At 46.5% G+C, this 19,641-nt stretch overlaps 1 protein-coding gene across 2 annotated transcripts in view; it reads right to left on the bottom strand.

The window, feature by feature from the left end:
- Lipc (lipase C, hepatic type) overlaps positions 1-16,704 on the bottom strand; it is a 133,127-nt gene extending 116,423 nt beyond the window's left edge. For both annotated transcript variants that reach the window (XM_005347661.2, XM_013346367.2), the window contains exon 1: positions 16,524-16,704. In XM_005347661.2, the coding sequence (XP_005347718.2) occupies positions 16,524-16,608 (85 nt within the window). In that variant the 5' untranslated portion in view covers positions 16,609-16,704. The remainder of the gene's footprint in view (positions 1-16,523) is intronic.
- Between the last annotated feature and the right edge of the window lie 2,937 nt (positions 16,705-19,641).

The following is a 19,641-nucleotide window of genomic DNA, read 5'->3' as shown; positions in this document are numbered from 1 at the left end:
GAGCAAATACAGGGAAATGTTAACAATTACTGAACTGTCTGGAGGGAATATGCTAATTCAACATCCTTTAAACTTCTTCATCTATTTCAACTTTTGCAACAAAAGGTGGGAAGCACCTTGGGGGCGACACACGAATCAGGCGAGTTCCCAGGAGCAGACTACTTGGTAAACACACTTGCAAATGTTTGTTTCACAACCATCAAGGAATAACTGCAAAGCATTTCATCCTCAAAACAGCCTAGGGGGCTCTCACTGGTCACCTCATCATGAATGAACATGAGGTCCAAAGACTTATAAGTGATTGGCCCATAACCACTGGTGTAAGCTGACACAGCCAGGACACAACTCAGGTCTCTAGATCCCACACATGTTCTTTTGGGCTTTCTAGAATCTTTCCCAGGAACCCACAATTTATTTCTTGTTATTATGCTTCTGTGTGTGTGTGTGTGTGTGTGAGCATGCATATGTGTGAGCATGTGTGTATGTGCATGTGTATGCATGTGAGCATGTGTATGTGTGAGCATGTGTGTGTGCATGCATATGCACGTGAGCATGTGTATGGTGTGCATGTGTATGCATGTGAGCATGTGTGTATGCATATGCATATGAGCATGTGTGTGCATGTATATGCATGTGAGCATGTGTATACATGTGAGCATGTGTGTGTGCATGTGTATGCACGTGAGCATGTGTATGGTGTGCATGTGTATGCATGAGTGTGTGTGCATGCGTATGCATGTGAGCATGTGTATGCATGTGAGCATGTGTGTGCATGTGAGCATATGTGTGTGCATGTGTATGCACGTGAGCATGTGTATGGTGTGCATGTGTATGCATGTGAGCATGTGTGTGTGCATGCATATACATGTGAGCATGTGTATGGTGTGCATGTGGAGGCAGTAGAACCCCCCTGCTTGTCATCATCAGAAACACTGTCCACCTCCTTTGATACAGGTTCTTTCACGGGCTTAGGTTAGGCTTGCTGGCCACAGAGTCTCCCAGGTGTGCTTGGGTCTTCCTCTCCAGCTCTGAGATTACAGGTGTACACCACACCCTGTCTTTCTTTACATGTGTTCTGAGGATGGAACCCATATCCTCAGGCTCATGAGGCAAGCACTTTATTGACAGAGCTATCTCCCCAGATTCCCTGTTTTATATCCGTTGAGTTGCTTGTCCCTGGCAGATCAGGAGCCCTAGCCCAGGCACAGGATCCCAGAGTGTGGGAGGGTGCTCTTCCAACCCTGCTCTGCTCTTGGGCGCTGGCTATCACTGTACCCTCCTTCTGGGCTTGGCAGGAGTGTGGGGAGAGGAGGCAAGGCATTCCAGAGGAGGGTGGCACACGGCCTTGGGCCCTTTCTCCTTGGCTGATGCCGGGCTGGGTGAACACAGGGGAGAAACCGCTCTCAAGGCAGGGTGTATGTTTTTGGGTTCATGCCACACACACCCTCAGTAGATGGTGCTTCATTTTGGGTCCGTGCCAGAGAGTGAGTTTATCACTCCCCCTCTGTGTGAGCCAGATAAACACTCCTTCCTGGGTTCCTGCCAGTTACTGCTGGAGCTGCCAGCAGGTCTTGAACACTTTGCTGAAAGGGGACTGCCCCCCTCCCTATCAGCAGCCAGCTGGCTCCTGCATAGCTGGGCTATCACTTCTCACCCTGCCAGGAAAGGACCCCGCTTGGGTCTGGTAGGGACCTACTACTCTCTGTCCAATGTCATGAATGTATCTAAGCCTCTTTTCTCCCAGGATTTGTCATTGAGTCTATAAAAGAAAGACATATGTATGATGTCTACAGCATCCTCATCTGTAGCCCAGGATCCTGATTAGAGGACCTGTGTTGCCTCAAGTGACATCAAAAAGTGAAAAGTGCAGACGGGCAGGTAGGGTCTTTAGAGTGCTGATTTGGGTTAAATGAAGTCATTGGTGTAGACACTAATCCTATGTGACCCGTGACCTTAGAAGAAGAGAGTAGGGACTGGAGAGATGGCTCAGGTAGTCAAGTGTTTCAGAGGCAAACATGAGGACTTACATTAAAAAGGAAATCAGGCCTGAAGTATCAGTAGAAACCAGCCAACCTAAGCTACTTGGTGGGTTCTAGGACAACAAGAGACCTTTTCTCAATAACAGCAAAAAAGGCAGGTGGCACCTGTGGAATGACATCTGAGGCTTCTTTTGGCCTGTGCATACCTACACATGCATGAACCCCTGCATGTACACATGTGCATATACACTCATGCTCATGGGAGGTGGGGGGAGGGGATAGGAAATAAACCATGGGGGATGGGGTGGGGCAGATGAACACATCAGAGAACTGAGGCTCCCACTCCAGAGAAGCGGACCCTATGGACATCTTGATTATGGGTGTCTCCCTTCCAGAACCACAAGATAAACAATTTCCGTGTGTAAGCCACCCAGCTCTTTGTTATGACAGTTCTGGCAGAAAACGCTCTGAATGTTTAATAATCTTGCTGGAGTCTAGCATAAGACCTGGCACACATATCGTGGGTGGCTCCATCTCTGGGAAGTTGATAGTATCCACAGTCATCCCGAATGTGGCTTTTTTTTTTTTTTTAGTTATTCGGGGGTGGTAGGTAGGTGGGTGTCCCTTCCTGAGAGGGTGCTTGGAGTTTCTCCTGCTTGGGCAGCTCCTTTCCTGATTATGATCGTTAACATCACCTCTCAACTCTTTACCTGCCTACGATGGAGGTGGTTACCGTGATAAGCTTAATTGAGGTGTTGGGACACACCACTGACATCATTCCTTGGACTGGGATCCTGGATTGTATAAACAGGAAAATGTGAGTGAGTTCAGGCCTTTATAGGGCTCTACTTCTTGACTGTAGACACAATGTGACCAGATGCCTGGACAAGCTCCTGTCACCATGCCTCCCCCATCACAACGGACTGTAACCTCAAGCTGGAATCCCATAAAGCCTTTCTCCCCTGTAAGGGCACCTGGCAGGTATTATATCATACACCATGTAAAGTAACAAAGACACTGATAACTAATTAGTCTGTGTCCCTATGTGTGAGTGATGGCAAGGATTACTTAATTACGGGACAGTTGAGCAAGTTGAATGATTGGCAAGAAGATTATTCTCAGAGCAGACGTCCCTGTGTTAGTGGCAAATACTAAACCATAGAGGCCATGAGGATCCAGCTCAGTTCATAGAACTGGACCCAGAGGACTCTTGGGTGGCACCCTCTGGAGAAAGCATGGTCACCTTAACACGGGCCTACAATGTCCACCCTTGATCCAGGGTGGCTCCTTCCTCTGGGATTAGTGCTCATATCTTGTTCCAACTTGACTCCTGGGAGCTACAGGCTAGGATGGAATTTGAGGGGAGGGAGGACTGGGACTTTGTATGTGGATGACTCTGCTCCTGGGCCACTGAGGTCGTTTCTGCTTGTCACCCCTAAGTAGCTCAGCTGAGCATTAGAGGGTCAGAATGTGTCCCCAGTTCCTCGACATACACAATAGAATGGATGCACTAAACGTTAAGGTGCTCTCCTGGGACCCCAGGAGATACCTCCTGTCCCATCTCCCAGACTGAATCAGGGAAGCAGTTCTAGGCTTGCTGGAAGGCTGAGAGGTTGAGTCAGACGGGTCTGGCTGTGACTAGTGACTTGGCCACTCCTTAGCTGTGTTATTCATAGCAGGTGACTTCATGACTCTGAGCTACTATGTCCCCATCTGTAGAAGAGGGTCAATAATACCTATTTCACAGTGTGGATCCTTATATTAGCTGAAATGAAAAGGCATTTCAGACGATGAGATGGCTCAGAAGTGAAGAGCACTGACTGCTTTTCCAGAGGTCCTGAGTTCAATTTCCCGCAACCACATAGTGGCTCACAATCATCTCTAATGAGATCTGGTGCCCTCTTCTGGTGTGCAGGCAAACATGCTGCATATATAACAAACAAATAAATATTTTAAAAAATAAATAAATAAATAGTACTGATCAAGGAGGCATCTTCAAAAAAAAAAGTAGCTGCCTGGGCTGGAGAGATGGCTCAGCAGTGGTTGCCCTTCCAGAGGCCCTGAGTTCAATTCCTAGTACCCATGTTGCAGCTAACAACCATCTCTAACTCCAGGTCCAGGGTATTGGACACCCTCTTCTGGCTTCTGTGGGCACTGCACACATATGGTGCACAGACAGGCAAAACACACCTACACATAAACTAAAAGTAAATGAATCTGAAGAAGAGCAGCACTGTCATTTTGCACATCTCGATTCTACTCCATTGAAGCAGTGTAAGAGCCCCTTCCCCCAGAGCATCACATCTAAACTGTCCTCATTTGCACTTGGTCAAAAACTGATGCATGTTGATTCCAGAGAGTACTGACGAAGACACGGAGTTCTGGTCATTGAGTGCTTATACAGTTCACACAGAATCACGCCTTTGTCTGGGAACTGAAGCCCTCAGGCAGTTGAGTCACGCAGGGTTACGTCAGGACACAAGGTCATATTAGACACAGAACCCCCTCCCCTCTGTTCTCCCCTTCCCCTGTCATGTAAAGTACTGAACCGGGGGATGTGAGCTCTGTGGGTCTCCTTGCACCATGACAGCCACTGAATTACCCAGAGGACACCTAGGATGTCAGTGCAGAAGGGACCAGGCTCATTTCTCAAGCACACTGGAGGTAAAGGGAGCGCTACAGGCTGGGCAGGGAGCAAAGAGGGGATGGGAGGCTCTGCAGACATCCCCTGGAGTCCTTTATGTGAGAGGACATGAAAACAATGAAACAACAGTTCACCTCACCTGCAGCCAGGTCCCAAGAAGCCAGCTGAGCACACACAACATTCACAGGGTATAGCCAGTAGGTAGGAATCCTCCATCTTTGTGTTAGGACAGAGATGGGGGCTGTGGAGGTCCCAACTGTCATGAAGCCATCCCCTCCTCTGACTATAGGCATGTGTGATGGATGCTCCTGTGTCAACCTCAGCTCAAGACTTGGGGGTGTAGCCTGGTGGTAGAGGGTTACCCAGCAAGCCTGCTGCCCTGGATTCTGTCCTTCAGACTGCAAACCTCGGCTCAGTCTCCTTTTCTTCTTCCCACCTCACCTATGATGTCATGCTTGACTTGGTGTAATAATTAGTCAGGGATGATTGCCTGGCCTCAGATTTGCCTTCTCTTTTGATGGAATCTAGCCCAGAATTTCTCTGCTTACTGGGCCTTCTGCAGACTCATCAACACAAGCCCAGTTCTCCTAAGCAGCCTCAACCCCTCCCCTTTTCTTGCTGCAGTAAGCCAAAGAAACCTCCCTTGGCTGCTTTACTCATCATCCAATAAAAGCAACACATATACAGAGGGGCACCCCACATCGTTCGGTATAAATTGCTGTTGTGATGGTTAAGATTGTCAATTTGACAGTACCTAAAGCCACCTAGACACACCTCTGGGCATGACTATAAGGGAGTTTTAGACTAGGTTAATTGAGGTGCAAATACCTACCCTAAATGTGGGCAGTACCATCCTACAGCCTTGGGTCCCAGACTGAATAAAAGGGAAGAAATCAAGCTGGGCATCAGCATTGTCTCTCTCTCTCCTGCCTGACTGTGTATCCATTGTCACCAGCTGCCCTATGCTCCTGCTACCGTGTTGTCCCTGACACACGGGCTGTAAAAGTGCGAGCCAAAACAAACCCCTCTTTCCTTAAGTTCATTTTGTCATGTGATTTTGTCACAGCAGTGACAGAAGTAACTAATACAGAGGGCAAGCATCGACACCTGCAAACTGGGGTGTTTGTGCCTGTCTAGGGCTGTTTACAGGGTTACGGGAAGAGCTCGTTTGGCTAATTCAGGTGGGAGTGAATGTTTTGATGTAACATTGCTGTTCGTCAGTAAGCTAGTACCTTGTGAAATTTGCACATGGTTCTTTTTCCAGTAAGGGATTTTTAAGATGGAAGATTCCTACATGTCCTGGTTCAGTTTCATGGGAACTCCTTCCGTGACTTAGTGCTGGAATAGCAATGGACAAGAATACTTCCGATCTGCCCAGAGCTGGAGCTTGCTGAAGGAAGAGCCGAATGTTTGTGTGAGGGCCCAGTGAGATAGCAAAACTGGTGAGCGCAGGGCCCCGCCCTTGCCCTTTCCTGCTGATATCATTGCTCTCCAGAAGACAGTGGCCAGGGTCTCCACCAGCTGGGAGATAACGCTCCTGAGGAGTCAGCTAGCAAGTTGCCGGCACGCACCTTCTTCTCAAATGTCAACCTGCGTGTGGGCAGCACAGCCTCCAGGGCCAGGGTCGGGTTTGGAGGGTGGGCTTGGAGGCCCTTGCTTCTGCTCACTTCCTTCCTGTGTCTTACTCTGGGCCATGCCTAAGTCTCATGAATTCTCAATTCCATTTGCTTTCCCCCCAACCTTTGAAGTCAAGACTGGTTTATACGTTTTCCTTGGGACATTCTTCTACGTCTCTTACTTTGAGACGTGAATCAAGGGCTGGAGAGATGCCTCCGTGGTTAAGAGCACTGGCAGCTCTCGGGGAGGACCTGGGTTCAGCTCCCAGTACCCACACGACAGCTCATGTCTGTCTATATCTCTAGTTCCAGGGGGTTCAATGCCATTCGGCATTCTTGGGTACTGCATCAAACAGAGTGTGCAGACATACATGCAGGCAAATACTCCAAACGCATTACAAACAAATACAAAACCCCCACAAATCAAGTACTTCTCCTCTGACATGCCCTTTGGCTGACCATTCTCGCCTCAGAACTGTCAGCACCACATAAGCTTGTACACTTACTACACTGAATTGAAGTGGTCACACACATTCCTCTGCGGGGTTGGACTCTGTGAGACTCGGGCTTTGTGGGAAGGAAATGGTGATTTTTGTACTGACCTCAGGGCTTGGAACACAGTGGGTGGTTAATAAACTCCACCATTTAATGCTGTTGATCTTATGTTTCAATATAAATTAGTAGATTTTTTTTTCTTTCATTACGTTGGTTCCTCTGAGAACTAGGGAGTTGGAACCTCTGACGTTAGAAAGTTGTGCTTAATCATGGACAGGGCAGATCTTCTCTGCGCACTCACAGGCCCTGCCCAGATGTTGTGCTAATGCCCAACTCATGTGAAAAGAATGTCCTCAAGCAGAACTTCAGGGTGGCAAGGAGTGGCTCAGAGCTGTTGTAGTTGACTGTTCATCTACCCATCGCCAGTGAGTCTCAGCCTGGATGCTCCTCCTCAAGAAATACTTTCTTTTCAGCTTGCAGATGTTTTATTTTAGAAGAACACATTTTTATGAACACCTTGGGATATATATATAAATTGGGCCCACCAGCATTCTTTCATGGAGGCAGGGGAGGAGCTCCCAAGGCCCACCATTCTATGAGGGTTAATATGTTGGTGATTTCTGGGTGAAGGAGAGACATTTTCTTTAGTGTTATAACCTCTGGCAAATGATCACGGTCCTGTAAATGACTTCTCACCCATGCTGGTATAAGCAATTCAATGAAACTCATTGTAGCGAGCACACACACACACACACACACACACACACACACACACACACACACACACACACACACACACACACGTCGAATGAGGACTAGTTGGGAAGATGAGGGGAATCAGTGGGGGTGAGAGAAAGACAAGAAAAGAGAAAATGTAATGGTGGTGAAATATGATCAAAATATGTCCATGCATATAATGTCCCAAAGAAGCCCATTATAGATAAAAATAAATTATGTCCCAGCTACTGGTGAGGGAGGTCAGTGGACAGAATTAATACATACTGAGTCCCAGCTTTTTAGTCTGGAGTTAGAGATGAAGCCAGGTCCACCTTGGGGGTTCATCTTGGAAGATGGAGGACAGAAGCAGGTGGTGGTACCTCTGTTGACTGTTTGGGATTGTCTAGTGTGGTCTCCATGGCTTCCACTTGCAGTAGCTAGTTTTTAATTGTCAACTCGACACAATTTAGAATCACCGGGAAAGGTAATCTTGATTGGGAAACTGTCTAGATCAGGGTGGCCTGTGGGTGTGTCTGTGGAGTTTACTTGATTGTTAGTTGATGTGGGAAGACCCAGTCCACTGTGAGCAGCACCATTTCTTAGGCAGGGGCCCTGGACTGTGTAAGAATAGAGAAAGCAGCTCTTGGCATTTCTTTGCGCTCTTGGTGATGGGCATCACGTGATTAGCTGCCTTGAGCACCCCCCACCATGGCATCGCTGTTCTGGTGGGCTGAAGAAACATCTCTCTTCACTATGTTGCTTTTTGTCAGGATGTTTGGTCACAGCAACAGAAATGGAACCAGGACAGCATCCTAGCAGCGTGTCCCTCAGAAAGTCTTCAAAATGCCGAGCACCAGCTGCACCCCAGGCCCGCTGAGCTCAGAGCTCTGTGGATGGCCAGGAATCTTGATTTATTACTTCATTTTAAAAGAAACTTTCTTTTTTAAAAAAATTATTTATTTTGTGTGTGTGCACGTGTGTGCGTGCGCGCACCCGACAGGTGAATTGGACTGCACAAGGGGGCCAGAAGAGGGTGTCAGTCTCCTAGAGCTGGAGTTACAGGCAGCTGTAAGTCGTATAGTGTGGGCGCTGGGAACTGAACTCGGGTCTTTGAGAGAGCAGCCAACGCTGTGAGTCTCTGCCCTGCTCCGTCTCTCCAGTCCCCAGGAATCTCACTTAAGAAATCCTCCAGGTGTTTCCAGAGTTCCAGGGCTCTGGCGCGAACCCTGCATTCCACTATAGTGAAGCTGATACACTTTTAAATCATTCAGATCACTAAAGTAACTATACTATAGTTTACATAAAATTTGGAAGAGATAAAAATTCAGATATAAACTCAATGGAAGTAGAGCCATTTCTGTGTATTTTTCTTCCAATATGTTCTTCCCTTTCAACACTTCAAATAAACAGAGTTTCACACAATTGTAATTACAGGACAAATCCAGCTAAGCACACTGCCCTTTTCTCACCTACTGTTGGAACGTTAATACGACTTGCGCTGTCACGGACATGTTTTCCTAAACCCTCCGCACACCCTACCGGGTAGCAGAGGGTGGATCCCAAAAGTGAGCTAATACGAGTGGCTGTGAAGATAAAGAGTGCAGAGGTGAAAATGCGTGCAAGGAGACCACCCTTTCCCTTGCTTTGAGTCTCTTCGCCATCCCCCCCACCCCAGCCCCAACCCCACTGGGAGAAATAAACACCGTGAGTGTTTTTGGAAGTAGAATTATAAACAGAATAGTAGACAGCAAATAGCTTGGCCTTTTCAAAAGCCAAGGAGACGTCACTGCGCCCCCTCGTGGCAATGACTGAGAACTGCACTTTCTTTGGAGTAACCCAGCAGGCTCCCTAGGACGCTTCAGTCTGCATATCAATATTTTGGTCTTGGTCCCCAGACCTGTGCCTGTGAGGCCCAACACTGCCCAAGTTACTGTGACTCCTTTGCCCCATGCAGGATTGGATCTCCCACTGGGGCTCAAATCCAGCTATGGTGCCTGTGGCCTCTTGACAGGGATCTGGGTGTCCTGCCCACCCCTAGCTAACCCCATTCCCTGGCAGGCTGGACCCCAGTTCTTTACTGAAAAGGCTCCACTCTAAAACGAACACTCTCCTTGGAACCAGTGGCCAGCCATCTTTATGGCAGTGAGAACGGCTGGCCTCTTTGCCCTGTGTGACTCCGTCAGTTTGGTGTCAGAAATATAATCTTGGAGAATGTATTTGGGACTGCTCCGCTCTGTCTGTAAACCAGGCCTAAATCAGGGCAGCCTGTCTTCCTGCTGAGTCGCCTGTGAGTACCCGGCATGGCAGCTGGTGTCTTAAATAGGGCAGAGGGAGGGAAAGACCATAGTGGGAATCTAGATACCCAATTTTGGCTTTTGGCTGAGCGCTCTCTGGGTGATTTGTGTTTTTAGGTCAGTTTGCAGGCCCAAGGCCTTCAGTTGGCGCTGCAGTTGTTCCCTGCGCAGTGCTAGGTCCCGGTGGGAGGCAGGCAGGGTGAAAATCACACGTCTGTCCTTTGGTCTGTGGCTTGCCTATCTAGGTGACACCCACCAGGAGGGTTCTGGACCCACTGGGCTGCAGGGGCAGGGTGCTTGGTGATGGGTAGGAGAGTCTCTTGAAGAGGAAGGGGGATTTCTGCAGAATGCTGGGAGCTGGTCCTCAGCTTCTGTGCAACCCTGGGTGTGCTCATCTGGGGTACACATTGCATCTCTGCCTCCCTCGCTGACAATGGTTATAAGGGAGGAATTAGCGGTTCCTTTTGGGCAGTAATCTGAAACTGGCTGGGCCTGCAAAGGTGAGCGGAGGTAACAGGTCTGAACTGTCAGTGCAAGATCCCTCTTTTCCAGCGGCCCTGTGGTCAGGACAAACCCAAGGTTGATCTATCTCCTTCCCAGTTGGAGATCAAACTCAATCATATGCTAGATGACCACTGAGATCCCCCTAAACTAATTGTAGGCAATCAGGCCAGCCTGCCTACCTGCCTCCCTTCCTCTTCCCCTCCCTCCCTCCTTCCCTTCCTTCATTTATTCTTATGCATTAAAATCTCACTCCTGCCCCAAAGAGTGTACCATGGCTTTGAAACTCAGTATGCTTTCAAGCAAACTTCCAACCTCCAGTAAGATACATAAACAGACTGTTCATAGAATGATTCAATATGCTAGCTATTCCTTCCTATTTTCTGCCCTGCTATTTCATGTCAAATTTTCTTACACTTATTTTCAAAAGAAGCAAGATAAATTGCTTTTGAACTTTCTTTTTTGAGGTTATAGGTCCCTTTTACAATTTACCAAGAGGTAACCTTTACCAGTAGGCAAAGAATCTCCATCCCCTGCTCAAACCCCAACCTACACACAGCCTTGTTATCTCAAGCAGGGTTGGGATTCTGAAACTCACCACCTGGGCTGAATAAAGATAGCCAGTGTTGAGCTATGAGCATCTCAGGGTCTATAATAAGCGATTTATTCCATAATCCCATCTTTACTAACCTCCAAACTTTCTGCAACTTTTGGTAGGAGGCATTTAAATTTAATGGTGGACTTAGCAATTCCTGGGATCCCACCGTTGGTGGTGGAGTCCAGTCTGTCGCAATTTACCTAGCTCCGTGCATGTGCTCACACACTCGCTCTCTCTCTTCTGTCCTCTGTCTTCTCCCCCACACCCACCCCTGCCTCTATTTCTTCCTCCTCCTCCTCCTCTTCTTCTTCCATGTCTCATCTCCTCCATCACCTTGGTTCTCCCTTTGTCCTCCATTTCCATCTCTCCCTCCTCCCCCCTAGATAATTTACACTCAGAAGATATTCAAACTTGAAAGACGCAGGTGCATTATGAGCTCCCAGCCTATGCCGGTGCACGGCAAATGCCTTGCTTCCTTCTTCCCCCAATGTCAGACTACAAGACCTCACTAAATCGCAACCCCCTCAAGGTGCCTTTTTTGCATGGGCACTTGGGAATGAGCTCTTCCACACTCAGTTTTCTTGAGTGGGACTCATTGTATGCCACTTTGTGGTGGAGAAAAAATATACACCCATGTCTGATCTCTTCATTATTCTCAGTGAGCCGTCTCATACATTGGATTTGACACATAGATGGATCATTTTAATTCCCTTCTGTCCATATAAAAATATTTGCAGTATTATTTTTGCAAAAGTAGTAATTATTTTCTCAACTCATTCTTTAGTTTTAAAGAAATGGGTAGTTTTTTTTATAAAAAGAAGATTAAATTCTGACTTTAAGATATTCAAATATAGTAAGTATTCTGTTGTGAGCTCAAATTTTTACTTGCCAAACAAATTCTTAAACTTTATGGTTCACAATCTGTTTAATTCGTAAATTTTAAACACAAACAAAAAACCTTAGTGGATGGGTTTCACTTAAGGAAACAGAATTGAAGTAATCAAATCCTGTAGTTTCATCTTTACAATCTCTACCCTGTCATTTTTATTTTTAGCTTCCTGTTGGAATGCGGGGATGGGCATTAAGAATGTGGAAGGTTGGAGATGTGAAATGTGCCTGCGAGAGACAGAAGGATTCTGAGCTTCTGCACACTCACACGGAGCACAATCGATTGCTTCCGAGCTCCAAAGTTCCATAAGTAGAATGTGCACGAGTGTGGGCGTGCAGAGCATGCACAGAGGCTGGGGACAACCTCAGGTGTTTGTCCTCAGCTCTCTCTCTTACGTGAGACAGGATCTCATTGTTTTTCACCATTGCGTATACCATGTTAATTAACTCTGGGGAGTCTTCTGTGGCTACCTCCCACCCCTCTGCAGGAGTGTTGAGATTACAGACGTGTGCCACCCTGTCTGGCTTTATATGGAGATCTGAACTTAGTCCTCATGGCTTGTGTGACAAGCGCTTTACTCAATGAGCCTGAAGCTGATTGTTGACTTTAGCATTGTGGGTCCCATGCTGCATTGTTGTGGGACCCCCCCACCCCACCCCATGCACAACAGAATGGTTGTGGCATGCCTGGCCTCTGCCTGGAGAAGTACTCTCTCCATGACGTACAATGAAAATTGCTTCTGGATACTGTTGGATGTTCCCAGGAGGGCAAAGTCACCCCCATGGAGAGCCATTTGCTGGAGAGCTCCATCATGGGATGCTGGTGGACCTGTAGTTTTCCTAGAAGAATATTGTACCTGGCCATGTTGACAGATGAGCTTGCATTCTGCAGAGAAAATTCTGCTTTCCTGGGACCAGAGGCGTCCTGACTCTCGCCCTCTGTCCTGAGGTCACCCACTGCTAATCAGCGCTACTTCCCTCAGCTTTTGGATAAACCAGTACCCAAACAAACAGTGGGATGAGGAGACCATTGAGAAAAACCCAGAGAGTGCCAAGACGTGGGAGGTTGGGTGGGGTAGAGGCCAAACCTACTCTGCATGGATTACTTCCAAGTCCCAAGTTTCAATGGCAATAGCGGTCTACACCTGACAGTAGGATGGGTGAATGAAGTTGTGTGGTTACACAATGACACCAGCAAAGAGAATGAATGAACGTATCACCACGTGGAAGTGTGTAGATGGGCTTTAACTCTAAATGAAAGAATGCTGCCTCAAGGGATTTCTCCTGAAGGAAAGAGTTCCCAAAGGGCAATGTGACATGTTAAGGTTTAAGAGGTTCTCAAGGGAAGCTTTGGGGGTGTGAGCTCAGTTTGCAGACATTCTTTGAGGACGTATGATATAGGCTCTTTCTTCCCTTCCTCCCTCTGCCATCCCTCCTTTTGTGAAATAGCTCAAGTAGGCCTCAAACTCACAACAGTGCTCCTGCTCCTGCTTCCCCAGTGCTGCAGCTTCAGGTATGATGTCCTGCTATATATTTTTCTATATATATTTCATTACATAAATATATATTATACATTTTAAAGATTTATTTATTTATTATGCATACAACATTCCTTCCATGTATGCTTGCCAGAAGAGGGCACTAGATCTCATTATAGATGGCTGTGAGCCACCATGTGGTTGCTGGGAATTGAACTCAGGACCTCTGGAAGAGCAGTCAGTGCTCTTAACCTCTGAACCATCTCTCCAGCCCCTATATTATACATTTTAGTAAAAATCAAATACAATGTTCTTGGCCAAGAGGCAGAGAAAGCCTGACCCATTGTGAACCCAGGGACTAAAGATTGACATATTGATCAGGAGGGGCCTTCCTGGCCACGTGAACCCAGGGACTAAAGATTGACATACTGATCAGGAGGGCCTTCCTGGCCACGTGTGATTTTTGTAATTCAAAGTCTTTCCCCTCCTCAGCCACCCCTCTCCACGTACAGACTTAGCTTTGGGGTATGGATTAAAAAGTACCTGCTCCATAGAATTCTGTCACTTCTGTCCACTGTAGGTTAGACCTGAGCTAAATCTGCTCTGCTCGTTTCTGACTATACCCTGGCCTCCATTACGTCTGCGACACAACTGTAGTTATAAAACGATCTGAGTAATTGTCACACGTCTTTCTGAGCGGATTATGTTTGTCCCTGGCTCTCCATCAACTTGCACATTTCCAAATACCCAGTAAATCTCAAAAAAATGTTGTTAGCTGAATAGGTGGATGGTTAACACTCCTTCCTTTCTCTCGGCTAACTTCTGTCTCCAGACCCATTTTATATAGGTTTCCGTCTTATACAGAAAATTCTGCCTGAAGAGTGGAAAAGACATTGCTCCTGTTTTGGCCCCTAGTCTTACCCTGCCCCCTCTCTCCAAAGAGGAACCAAGAGATTGATAAAACTATCAGTGCATTCTAGAATTCCCCACTGTTTCTACAAGAACTTAGCCGGCCTCACATCTTCAGGCTGATTCTCTGGTAGGCAACATCGTGTGCTCTGTGGGGCCGTATTTATTCTCCCTTTTGACAGATGTGGTAAACAGCAAGAAAATGACCTTCAGTATTGTTGCTACAAGCTGATCTAACTTATTTATATTTTAATATTTTCTTTCAAGTATAGAAGTCAATAAAAATACAAAGCAAAAAATCATCAGGATTTTTACTTGAATGGATTTAAATTATGATGTGGGGGATGTTTTTAGGCAGGACACTAAGAATAAGATGATCAAGGAAAAATGCTAGCATTATATGTGTCACACAAAATGATTAGTAGGTGATAATATGAAAAGTAATAATATGAAAGTAATAACTCATGTATGCTATGAAATAATAAGTTCAAAAGAACAGCCATTTTTCATAAGGGCTTTCTGGAATTTTCAGGTACACATCAGAAAGTTATTGATTCTCAAATTTTTTGAACTCCTTTCAAGCACAGGATTTTTTTTTAAAGATGCGTGTGTGCGTGTGTGCGTGTGTGTGTGTACTCATGTGCATGTGTGGTTTGTTTTGCCAACTTGACACAGGCTAGAGTTGTTTTGGAAGAGAGAACTGAAGATGAGAAATTGCCACCACCAGATCGGCCTGTGGGCAAGTCTTCTTTGGTGCATTTTCCTGATTGATGATCGCGTGGGAGAGCCCAGTTCCCTGTGGGTGGTGCCAGGCCTGGACTAGTGGTCCTTGATGCTAAAGCAGGCTCAGTAACCCAGGAGGAGCACAGCCATGAAGCCCTGCTCCTCCCAAGTCTCGGCTTCAGTTCCTGCTTCCAGGATCCTGCTCTGTGACTTCCCTTTATGGTTGGGACATGTAAACTGGAATAAATGCTCCCCTCCACAAGTTTTGTTTGGTCATGGTGCTTATCACAACAATCGAAACCTAACTAAGACGGTATACCACATAAGTGCTAGCGTCTATGGAGGCCGGAAGAGTGTCAGATCCCCTGCAGTTACAGGGAATTGTGAATGGGCTTCGTGGTGTGGATGCTGGGAACTGAACCTGGGTCTTCTGTAAGAGCAGCCAGTGCTCTTAACCACTGGACATCTCTCCAGCCCCCAGCACAGCCTTTGAGGAAGGAAAAGTCTAAGACTCTGGTGGATGTAGAGGTTCAAATCTGTTACCTCAGTGCTCAGGAGGACCTCAGGGTTGAGACCAACTTGGGCTACTGTGGTGTTTTGAAAGAAAACGGCCCCCAAAGGGAGTGGCACTCTTAAGAGGTGTGGCCTTGTCGGAGGAAGTGTGGTCTTACTGGAGGAAGTGTGTCACTGAGGGGGCACACTTTAAGATCTTTTTCTCAGACTTCATTTAGTTTGACAGTTAGTGTGATGACTTCCTGTTGCCTGAAGATGTAGCACTCTCAGCTCCAGCACCACGTCTGCCTGCACACTGCTGTGCTCCCCTTCATGATCATAATGGACTGGACCCCTGAAACTGTAAGCGAGCCACCCTCAATTAAAGGTTTTCTTTATAAGAGTAGCTGTGGTCATGGTGTCTTTTCACGACAATAGTAAACCTTAACTAAGACAGCTGCGTAGACCCTGTCTCCAAAGCCATCCATCCTTCCTGTCTAATTTGGTCAAATTGTTCAGTTATTTCAACTCTGTCATTTCCTGGTCTAACATACCATTCAGCTAGGAACCTGACTCCTGCTGCGAAATGGAACATATAAGAGTATCCTTGGCCATTAGTTAAGTTTACGAAGCAACAGACTAAACAGATAGATTGCTGATGGCTCTTTAGTCCAGGAAAAAAAGCTTTGTTAGAACACTAAAGACTAGGAAACATGCAATGGCATCTCTACTTCAGACTGGACTAGAAACAGGACTCAGAATTGTGTCCCCTTCTTCGGAGACAGCAAGGCGACCTCACAACCCCAGTAAGGTAGAACATTTGACTGCACACCACACTCCAAAATGGCAAATTTGAATCCAAATGAACCCTTAGGAAGATCCCAAGTCTTTCAGGTCATTGTCTGCTGCGGGAATCTCCCATAGTGTCCACATCACCCTGCAAGAGAAGGCACTGCTAGTTGCAAGGGCTTTTTTTTTTTTAATTAAAAAAAATTTTTTTACAACATCTTCTCTCCAAGCAGCTTTCTGGAAATCCAGTCCCTCTTATAAAGATCTAGCTGCACAGTGCTGGGTGCCTTGGGTGCGATAACAGAACCACTTTGTGTGCTCTGAAGCAAATTCCATCCCCCACCGTCAATCTCTGCACCACATTCAAGAAAGAAAATCTAGAGAAAAGATAAATTCCTACCTGTCCCCAAGCCTTGTCCGCAGGCACTTGACTGGATAAAGATGCATACAACCAGGAAGACGGGAGCATGGAGGGGACTTCCCATGTCTCTTGTCTCGCCCTGGGGTTCGCGGTCTTCTTGCTAATGTCTAGAACTAAAGAGACCAGACTGTTTCTTAGTACTCAGTTAGGGAAGGCCCCCATTAATTATTAACCTTAAAATATATTACCTAGTGTTTGGACTCTTTCTTTGCCTCCCGCAGTCCAAATCTAACAATATCTAGTACCAAAAAGATTGACCTACCGAAACACCTTTTATTTTGATAAATTTTGTAAATAAAACACCTCACCAGGTCTCTTTTCCTTTTGAGTCAAGCTCATAGTTCAGAATCAATCGAGAGTTAGTGTGCTGTGTTTGGAAATTTTATCAAAGGTGGGGTAGGTAACCTCTGCGTCATTGGCCGTGATTCACTCTAAAGCCCCTTGAAGGAGAGGTGGGGTCACAAACATCATTTTTCAAGTAACAGACTGACCCCAAAGAGAGAGAAGAGCCCGCATCTCCAGGGACTTTGCTTTCTGTTGAAGTCAGTCAAGTTTCAGGCGCCTGCAATATAAGCATAGCGGGGCAGCAATTCTACAGCTGAAAGAGGGGCCAAAAAGTGGCACACTCAGGTTAAGAAGGACCTGAGTGAGAAGCAAAGATCAGAGTCTTCTGGAAGCCCTGTTGAGAGATACCCTGGGATAAACTCACTCACTGGGTTAATTAGTGTTCAGTTGAGCACTGAAGGCTATGGAGCAAGGTCATTCAGCAAAAGCAAGTGGGGAAGATCCCACGATGTGCAACTCTTGCAGGATTTCTTGGCTCTCTGGTGCTGTTTATATTTTATTTATTATTTATTTATTATTATTACTCAGTATGTGCACACTGAACAAATAAAGGCTGTATATTGAACACCACTGTGTCCCGGGCACTGTTCTTGGCTCTTGAGAGAGTTAAGTGAATAAAACAGATAGGCTCTCCAGCCCTTACGGGATTTATGTACCATGGGGTGAGAAGAGCTATGTGATAGAAAGCAGATGTAATAAAGCAGAGATACATGTATGAGAACCGTGAGGCTGGGAACGTAGCTCAGTTGGAAGAGTGCTTGGCTGAATCCCTAATGCGGCAGGTATGGTGGCACATGCCTATAACTCCAGCACTTGGGAGGTGGAGGCAGAGTATCAAGAATTCAAGGTCATTTCTGGCTACACAGTGAGTTCAAATTCAGCCTGTGCTAGATGGTATTTTGTCTCAAAAACTAAAGTTAAAAAGAAATAAAGAAATGACAGGGATAATGAAGAAGGCAGTGATTTTAAATAGAGTGGCCAGAATGGGTGTTGCTCAGAAATTGAACTGGAGACCAAGGATTGAGGGACGTGAACGAGTCGTTCTGTGGGAGAAAGGAGTTTGTTATAGTTAGGGCAATGGTCCTGAGGTTGGAACATGGTTAGTGTGTTCTAGGAATACAAAGACAGCTAGTGAGCACAGAGAGACTCATCATAGGTCCATGGCTTTTACATAAAGACTCGGAGAGACACAAGCAGCCAAAGAGTAAGTAACATCATCAGTGGTCTTTGCAGATAAGCAAGGGTGAAGAGGCAAGTTCATTGAGGAAGGCGTTGTGACTGAGCCCACTGGCAAGGCATTGCAATTGAGCCCATTGAAGAAGGCATTGCCATTGAACCCCCGCTTTAATGGTGACTAGTTCAGTGCAGCAATGGGGGGGGGGCTGGACTGCTTTTGGAAGTGGAACTAGTAGATTCCTTGGATTTCTGGGAGTGAGGAGGTGGGGAAAGAGTGAAGAACGACCCAAGGCTTTTGGTTTAAGCAAATAGATTAATGGGGTTACCACCAACTGAGACAGGGGGAGCTATAAATAGAATGGGTGTGGTGGGTGATGAACAGTTCAGATTTGGTTTTGTGGAGTCTGATTGGCCCTTAGACATCCCCAGTGGACTGTAGAAATGACTAACAGGCAGTTAGATAAAGTGTCAAGTGTTGTCTGCCAATGACTGACTTAAAACTCTCTGAAGGGGCTGGGGAGACAGTGGCGAAACTGTTTGCTGTGCAAACATGAGGACCTGACTTGGTCCCCTGACTCCACATTAATTAAAAAAAAAATCCAGACATGAGCATGTTCTTGTAACCTCCCTCCCTCATGCTGGGGAGGCAGAGCCAGGTGGATCCCTGGAACTTTTTGGGTAGTGAGTTTCGCATAATTAGAAACTGTAGGTCCCAATGAGAGACTCTGTCTCAAACAGCAAGGTAGAGAGTGTTTGAGGGAGACACCTGATGCCAACATTTGCTTCCCACATGCACGCGAACTGTATGTAGCTATGAACAGTCTTTATTCCAACCCAAACCTGTGCGCTCTGTGGCTGTGCTTTCTTCCTGAAACACGGACCCATCACCAGTAAGACGCGTAATTTCTGACTCCTGACAATGGCTGGGGTTTTGAATTTTGGGTTGTTTCCTTCCTGAAACACCAGAATCATCACCAGTACGATGTGTGATTCCTGACTACTGAGCAAAGACTGCGGTTCTGGAGTTTGGGTCATCTCCTTCCTGTTTCGCACAGTTAAGCAAGACCTGGAAATTTTACTTCTTTTGTACTAAGAGTTCAGCCCCTAAAACCATCTGACCAGCCGTCGTGGGTTCCTTTCCCACTAACTTGCTCTCCTCTCTTCTTTTCTGGATATTGTAGCAACTCCCAACCCCCATCTCACTCTGCAGGAGAATTTACCAAATTCAGTGAGCTTGCCCACCTGTCTCTATTCTCTACCAGTACATTTTTTCTATGAAAAAAAAAGAAAGAAAGAAAAGAAAAGAAAAAAAGAAAGGGAAGGAAAAAGAAACACCACTTCCCACAGAGGAAGAAACCTCCAAAGCTGTAGCTCCTTTAGCTCAGTCACCTGCTCCACCCCAGGTTTCTCCTCTCTCCATCTTATGCTCACGCTCCCTGAAGCTTTCACAGTGACAAGGAGGAGTAGTGTCCTCTCCCAGCAGGCAAGAAGATCATAGTCTAATGAGCACCAGGCTTCTAGAGCCTTCCTGGCTCTGCTACCTGCTATCTGAAGAATGCTAAATGACACTGGTGGC

The sequence above is a fragment of the Microtus ochrogaster genome, chromosome 5 (genome assembly GCF_000317375.1).
Source record: "Microtus ochrogaster isolate Prairie Vole_2 chromosome 5, MicOch1.0, whole genome shotgun sequence".
NCBI lineage: Eukaryota > Metazoa > Chordata > Mammalia > Rodentia > Cricetidae > Microtus > Microtus ochrogaster.
The sequence above is the reverse complement of the archived record's forward strand: the minus strand, read 5'-3'. Positions and strand labels throughout refer to the sequence as shown.